The sequence below is a fragment of the Triplophysa rosa genome, linkage group LG21 (genome assembly GCF_024868665.1).
Source record: "Triplophysa rosa linkage group LG21, Trosa_1v2, whole genome shotgun sequence".
Classification (NCBI taxonomy): domain Eukaryota; kingdom Metazoa; phylum Chordata; class Actinopteri; order Cypriniformes; family Nemacheilidae; genus Triplophysa; species Triplophysa rosa.
In genome coordinates, this window is record NC_079910.1 from 888,006 (window position 1) to 895,505 (window position 7,500).

A 7,500-nucleotide genomic window follows, 5' to 3' on the forward strand; every position below is an offset into this window, starting at 1 on the left:
CACGCACACGCACACACACATCAAACACTCATTCACTAAAACAGACGTCATGCTAATAATGCTCACAAATGAATGTCTGGCACATTGTGCACAGTTGTATCATGTGTGTTAAAACACTGAATACTAATTTCTTTTTAAAGTGAAAATCACAGTTGAACTGAATTTAGTTTCATGAGTCTATGACTCTCCACAGTAAACGCAAATGCACATTCACACTCACCATAATAAAACTTCTTCCACAGAAAAAAATGATCAAATATAATCATATTCACCTGTGAAGAGACTGTAGATGTGTGTTCTGTGTTTCAGTGCTGAGCAGAAAGATCTCTCTCTGTGTGTCAGCATTCCTCATGTTAAATGTCACATGTGCACATGAGGCGTGTCATATTCTCCTGAGCTGTACACAATCTCTCTCTCTCTCTGGACAGCTGTCAGGTTGTGACAGTCAGCTGGTTATTCTGGTGTTCCTCCAGACCGGGGGCGGGGCAGTGGGAGGGGTTATTATGTGAAGGGAGGGGTTACTGTTCACTTCAAATTTTCACTGCACACTTGATCATGGTATAAGTGTCACAGCAGCGGACAAAACCATTGTTAAACATGAGAGTTCACATGAGCTCATCGCACCGCCTGTAATACTGTTAAATGATGATAAATAATCCAGTTACACGTACAGTTACAGAAAGAGTTCATGCTGATCATTTGAATCAGTTTATTCATCTCAAGTGGAATACACTGCAGTGCATTGTGGGAAATAGTTTTGTACAGACACAGAAAGAACATGTACACTGTTCAGTGCAGAAATACCCAGTGAGAGCTGTGCTGAGATCAGTCAGTGTGTGATGCACCTGCACAGCCTCCAGGAGGCGCTAAAGTGCCACACACACACACACACACACACACACACACACACACACACACACACACACACACGTGAGCTCAGTGTCCTTCAGGTGCCATTTATCTGTCACAAGACATGTGAAGCACACCTGCTTTAGAGAGAGAGAGAGGAAGTAAAACAGACATGTGCTGTGAGGTGTTGGTTTAACCAGTGTTGGGTGAGTTCCTCTGAAAAGTAATTCATTACTAGTTACTAATGACATATTCAATAGTGTAATTAGATTACTGTACAAATGACTCTCTCCAAAAAGTATTTAATTACTTATTAATAATGACTTTCTATATCCTACATCAACCTTGATTAGAATTGATTCAAGGACAGACATGAAAGGGATTGTTTAATTCATTAAAATAAATAATCAATAACTACATAAATTATTCTTATTAACTGACTAAAGTATACAAATGTGAGAAGGACACATTAAAGCATACATATTAAAGTTAGACTTGCATGTCGTTTCCACTATTGAATATATTACACAGTATTTAGTATTTAGTACAGAAAAATAAGAGTAATCCCTTACTTTACTTTTTCAAGGGAAAGTAATTAAATTACAGTAACTAATTACTTAGTAACTAGTTACACCCAACACTGTTTAAAACACAATTTTAAACAACAAAATACAGTATAAAAGTCTTATTAAATAAAAGACTGACCAGCAGATTAGAACACACACCTCCACAAACACCAGAGAATACACCCAGCTCGCATCTGAAATATTACTGTCTGTTAAAGAGTTTCATTTTATACACCAAAAATATAAAACCATGTATAAAAGTCATTATGTCTATGGAAGGTCCTGATAAAACATCAAAGCCCAACATGTGCCGTGTTTTGTTTACTTAATCATATTTCGTGCCCAAAAGTGAGCAAAACCCGACAACCCTGAGTAAAACCTCTCTATGGGGATGTCCTCCTTTTAATAAAACATTATAAATCTAGTAAGTTAAGTTCTGTGTTTTAATGGTGAAAATCCGGACAGATTTCTGTTAAGGGTTAGGTTATAGTGTTGATAACTACACTCGTTGTGTATAAAAACCCATCGAAGTCTAAGGAGGGTGTACGCGTGTCAGTCTGCGGCACAGGCTCCTCTCCTCAGACCGAGATCGTCCACAGCGATCTCTCCATGTTTCCCTCGTCGTCTTTCACCCTTCAACACAATCTGACACAGAACACATCACCAATAAACCACATGAACACAATCAACATCACAAGACTACACTCATTCTAAAAACGAAAGTTAGTCGCATGGGTTCGAACAACACAAACAAGCGCTGAAAAATGAAAACCTAAATCATGCTTACATCATCAAGACCCCGCCCCCAGAGTGTGATTTGGGTGTGTCTCCAGCCGTGTCCTCCAGTACTGGTCCAGACAGATGGGCTGTGACTCCGCCCCTTCCTGACAAACACTTGCAGAGAGCCAATGTGGTGTCCATGAAGGCGGTGTCTGAATGACAAACAGAGTTGACTGCTCCTCCACGCCTTCATGGGCGGAGCCAGTGGCAGTGTAAGCCGCGCCCCTCTGACGCTCCGTCTGCTGGTAGCGTCTGGTACTGTCAGGTATTGTCCACCTGAGGAAGACGCACGCACAAGTGTTTGTGATATTTGCTTCAGTACTTTAGTAGTGATAGTGTGTTTGTGATGTTTTACCTGCAGGATCTTCTTTGATGTTCCAGCGAAGATCTCCTGAATCTGACATCCAAACACACAAACCTTCATCAAACGTGCAGCTCACGGCACCAGCCCCTGAAACACAAACACACACGTCAGTTAAGTGTTTGTCTATGATTTGTGTAAAAGGGAAGTTTGTAAGAATGTTGCACCTGGATCGTCGCCTGTGTATTCTGCTGTGTTTCCCAGCTCAACATCAAAGTCCCAGTCAAACAGATTGTGTCCATATCGTGGAACTGCACAAACACACAACAACACACATCACAAAATCAATGAATCACAAACTTCCCGACATGATTATAACACATGACTCACAGAGAATAAGAGCAGCAGTTCAGATCAGACTACAGCTAACACTGAAACAAGTTGAAAACAAGTCCAATAAAGGCCTAAATAAAGATTTAGTTGCCTTAGCAATAAAAATCAAATAAAGCTGACATAACATCGTTTAAAGAAATAAATAATAAAAAGGCAAAAACACATGAAAAGAGGCTAAAAACTCAAATGAACATTAAACAATCTACAGCCAATTCAACATATGAATAAAAAACCTCTTATAGCTACTTTCACTATATATTTTGCCTATAAATGAAGTATTAAATATTAACACCACACGTTATTCTTCTTTCACTGCTCACTGTAAATAAGAAAGGGCAAATCTTTATTGCATTACTGCAGGCCAACAGCAGCTGATTGGGTGCAATAATGCTGACATCACGATGACATCACTCTCACACGCATGTAGAGAAATATACATCAGGTGTGTTTCTGTATGTGTGTGAAATTGTATATCTCTCACTGTGAACGTCTCCTCTGGGCTTCGACGTGTCTCTGTGGATGCGGTTGTCCAGTGTGGTTGTACTTCTTGCTGTTGTCAGGGATGTGGTGGCTACAGGCACGGCTGTTGTTGCCATGGGGATGGTTGTAGCTGGAGAGCGCTCTGTAGGTGGATGTGTGGTGTCAGCGACAGTTGTTGTGAGAGTTGTGGTTGTAGCTGCTGCTGTAGTCATGGCAACTGTTACAGCGGGGGTCACAGTGGTTGTTGGAGCAGCAGTTGTCATGGCGACAGTCGCTGATGTCACAGTACTTGTTGGAGCAACAGTTGTCATGGCGACAGTCGCTGATGTTACAGTGCTAGTTGGAGTAGCAGTTGTCATGGCGGCAGTCGCTGATGTCGCAGTAGCAGTTGTCATGGCGACAGTTGCTGATGTCCCAGTGCTTGTTGGAGCAACAGTTGTCATGGCGACAGTCGCTGATGTCCCAGTGCTTGTTGGAGGAGCAGTTGTCATGGCAACAGCAGTGGCGGGATTGACTGTAGTTGTGGAGACTGGGAATGTTCTGGTGGTGGTTTTCGGAGAGTTGGTTGTCATGGCACCTGTTGTTTTGGAGATGGTGGTTGGACTGAGAGTCACTTCGACTGGTCTCGCAGGCTCAATGGTGACTTTAACAACAGCTGAAAAAACCACACTTACATCAGTATAAAAAACACCCCTGACAGACCGTTTACCATGATAGATGTCATTTACAGTGGTAGATGGAACATACTTTTACAGTCGTAACCCTTCCCATCAACACTCGCTTTACACTTGCATTTCTTGTGGCCTGGCTTGTCATAGCAAATAAAAAGATTCTTCTTATCTGAAAACACACACACGCACACACACACACACGCACGCACACGCACACACACACACACACACACACCATCATTATCGGGACTGTGACACACGAGCACAAATGTTCAATCTCATACTTGGTATACACATACAACACCAACACGCACACACCTGTGCAGTGATATTTCCCGTTGATGTGTTTTCAGCTCATATCCGTCGTGACATCTGCAGATGTAGCTGCCGGACGTGTTTCACACACTTACGAAACCTCGGACACTTGGGCGCTGACCCGTTAAACACTTCATGCACATCTACACAAGACACAAGTGTGTTAACATTCAGTACAAACACATCTGTGATAACGCTCGATACATTACAGCCATGAAAACAGTGAGGATCAAGTGTGCTTCGCCTGTAAATCTGAATGGTTCTAAGATCAGACATTGTCTCTGCTGGCTAAATATCTTTTGTGGCCTGTTTTTTTGTGAAATGTATTTTGAGAGACGAGTGTAACTCATGGATTCTGTACCAAACACAACGTCCGGCGTCGGGGGGAGAGGCGGCGTCTGGAGACGACATCTGACATGTGACTGTCCTAATCATCACCGCACACCGTATGACAGTTCACCATCGCACGACGTGCGGGCAATCTGCACACAGCACACACACACAACACACACACACACACACAACACACACACACAACACACACAACACACACACACGCACACACCACACACACAGTATCTCAGTATTTCTCACAGTACTTGTGACTAAACTGTTTAGCGTTCATACTGACAACAGATATATGTTATATCACTGGATGAGACTACATAGTGATAGTGTACAGTGTGTATTTAAACAATTTTGAACGGAGACTATAAACTAAACACAGAATGATTTTAAAGAGAATTAAAAACTGGGGTAAAGGAATATACCACTCCTGAAGTGCCGTCAGCCATCATCATGTTAACCGTTGAGACAGTACACTTTATAACTGGCACAAGTGTTATTCATACCTGAACTTACACGGTCTGAACGCACACTCATTCACATCTACACACAACAAAAGACTCAATTATTACACTAACACAACAATAATCACTATTAAAACTGTATCAACATTAAAAAGTGTGTGTGTGTGTTTGTGTGTGTGTGTGTGTGTGTGTGTGTGCGTGTGTGTGTGTGTGTGTGTGTGTGTGCGTGTATGTGCTGGTGTGTGCGTGTGTGTGTGCGTGCGTGGAATGTGTGTGTGTGTGTGTGGTGTGGTGCGTGCGTGCGTTGTGTTGCCTGTCGTAGTGTGTGCTTGGGTGTGTGTGCTGTGTGTGTGTGTGTGTGTGTGTAAGTGTGTGTGTGTGTGTTGTAGTGCGTGTGTGTGTGTGTGTAGTGTGTGTAGTGTGTGTGTGTGTCTTGTAGTGTGTGGGTGTTTGTGTGTGGTGTAGTATGACTAGATGTGTTTTAGCTGTTCTTGATTTTACAGGCAAGTTCATCCTGCAGATAACCACTCACACACAGAACTACAGATCTCATAAAAGCCAAACTTATCCACAGGTCATGATCTCAGGTCAGATATTACACAACAAACACACACTTTATCCCACGGCATATTTACAAACAACTTTGTGGAGTTGGTGTGCAGCAAACAATTGTTCAATGATTAGGATGTATTTAGATCATTTTTAAGAGCTGACAGGTGAAACGGTCGTGTTCACTAGTAACAACTGAGTGTCTTCATCGTCACAAAAGCTGTGTGATGTCGTGTGTGTGTGTGTGTGTCGTACACGTGTTCATGTTTGTATATCCCGGTGGGGACCTAAACCTGAATACACACCAACACATGGGGACTCGTGTCACGTGGGGACCAAAATTGAGGTCCTCATGGGCACAAAAGCTTATAAATTGTACAGAACAATATTTTTTGAAAATCTAAAAATGCAAAAAGTGTTCTATGATCTTTAGGTTTAGGGATTGGGTTAGGGATAGGGGATAAATATACAGTTTGTACAGTATAAAAAACATTACGCCTATGGACTGTCCCCACGGGATAGTCAACCAAAGCGGCTGTGTGTGTGTGTGTGTGCGTGCTGCTGCTGTGTGTGTGTGTGGTGTGCCTGTGTGTGTGTGTGTGTGTGTGTGTGTGTGTGTGTGTGTGTGTGTGTGTGTGTGTGTGTGTGTGTGTGTGTGTGTGTGTGTGTGTGTGTGTGTGTGTGTGTGTGTGTGTGCGTGTCGTGTGTGTGGTGTGTGTGCTGTGTGTTGTGTGTGTGTGTGTGTGCGTGTGTCTGTGTGTGCGCGCGCGCGCGTGTCTGTGTGGTGTGCGCGTGGTGTGTGTGCTGTGTGTGTGTTGTGTGTGTGTGCCTTGTGTGTGTGTGTGTGTGTGTGTCGTGTGCGTGGTGTGTGTGTGTGTGTGCTGTGCAGCTGCGTCGTGTGCTATGTGTGTGTGTGTGTGCGCTGTGTGTGTGCTGTGTGTGTGTGTGTGTGTGTGTGTGTGTGTGTGTGTGCATGTGTGTGTGTGTGTGTGTGTGTGTGTGTGTGTGTGTGTGTGTGTGTGTGTGTGTGTGTGTGTGTGTGTGTGTGTGTGTGGATGCTGCTGCTGTGTGTGTGGTGTCGCATTGTGCTGTGTGTGCGTAGTGATCAAACCTGGCCATTCTTTCATCTCTATTCAACAGTGATCGTTCACAGATACACAAAGACATGTAAACTACTAACACACACGTTGTATCCTTGGTTGCAGGTTTTTGCGGTGATCCCGCATGACATCAGGCACTGATCACGGCTCAACACACTCGCCATGTTATTACAACCCGACTCACAAACAGCTACACAAACAGACAGAACACATAAACACGAAGTGTGTGTGTGTCTCTGTAAGTGCGTGTGTGTGTGTGTGTAAGAGTGTGTGTAAGAGTGTGTGTGTGTCTCTGTAAGTGTGTGTGTGTGTGTGTGTGTGTAAGTATGACAGGAATGTGTTTAGGCGTGTATCTGATTTTACAGGCAAGTTCATCCCTGCAGGATAACACACACTCACACACAGAACTACAGATCTCATAAAAGCCAAACTTATCCACAGGTCTGATCTCAGGTCAGATATTACACAACAAACACACACGTTACCCTAGCAATATCTTTCAAACTGGACAGAAACACATTGTTGATCAGATGACAGGATGATATTTTACACTCAGTTTTAAGAGCTGAAACAGGTGAAAAACAGCCGTCAGGTGTTCATGAGTAACACAACTAGATCTCCTTCACTCACTAACACAAAAAGCTGTGTATGTGTGTGTGTGTGTGTGTGTGAGTGTGTGTGTGTGAT

At 43.2% G+C, this 7,500-nt stretch overlaps 3 protein-coding genes across 4 annotated transcripts in view; all 3 read right to left on the minus strand.

Annotated features, from left to right (window-relative positions):
* aimp1b (aminoacyl tRNA synthetase complex interacting multifunctional protein 1b) overlaps positions 1 to 554 on the minus strand; it is a 10,856-nt gene extending 10,302 nt beyond the window's left edge. The window contains exon 1 of the mRNA XM_057319397.1: positions 273 to 554. The gene's annotated coding sequence lies outside the window, so the exon portion shown is untranslated. The remainder of the gene's footprint in view (positions 1 to 272) is intronic.
* Positions 555 to 684: 130 nt separating this feature from the next.
* Positions 685 to 4,468, minus strand: LOC130545066 (nephronectin). 2 transcript variants are annotated; one of them, XM_057319391.1, is made up of 7 exons: positions 4,359 to 4,468; positions 4,117 to 4,209; positions 3,371 to 4,024; positions 2,724 to 2,807; positions 2,551 to 2,646; positions 2,203 to 2,471; positions 685 to 2,060 (listed from the first exon to the last, which is right to left on the minus strand). In XM_057319391.1, exons 3-7 carry the CDS (start codon positions 3,939 to 3,941, stop codon positions 1,968 to 1,970), a joined length of 1,113 nt encoding a protein of 370 aa, XP_057175374.1. In that variant the 5' UTR covers positions 3,942 to 4,024; positions 4,117 to 4,209; positions 4,359 to 4,468; the 3' UTR covers positions 685 to 1,967. The 2 variants fall into 2 exon arrangements, with proteins under 2 accessions (XP_057175374.1, XP_057175375.1); XM_057319392.1 differs by lacking the exon at positions 4,117 to 4,209.
* Positions 4,469 to 4,488: 20 nt separating this feature from the next.
* Positions 4,489 to 7,500, minus strand: part of LOC130545277 (epidermal growth factor-like protein 6) — a 4,778-nt gene continuing 1,766 nt past the window's right edge. The window contains exons 4-5 of the mRNA XM_057319709.1: positions 5,207 to 5,243; positions 4,489 to 4,498 (exon numbers count right to left, since the gene is read on the minus strand). Coding sequence (XP_057175692.1) covers positions 4,489 to 4,498; positions 5,207 to 5,243 — 47 coding nt within the window. The remainder of the gene's footprint in view (positions 4,499 to 5,206; positions 5,244 to 7,500) is intronic.

Excerpts from the sequence above, each read along its gene's own strand:
- LOC130545066 (XM_057319392.1), bottom strand. The coding sequence starts at position 3,941 with ATGACAACCAACTCTCCGAAAACCACCACCAGAACATTCCCAGTCTCC. Across the intron at positions 2,808-3,370 it reads GCCCAGAGGAGACGTTCACA|TTCCACGATATGGACACAAT; the intron begins GTGAGAGATATA and ends GTGTTTGTGCAG. Across the intron at positions 2,472-2,550 it reads CATCAAAGAAGATCCTGCAG|GTGGACAATACCTGACAGTA; the intron begins GTAAAACATCAC and ends CGTCTTCCTCAG.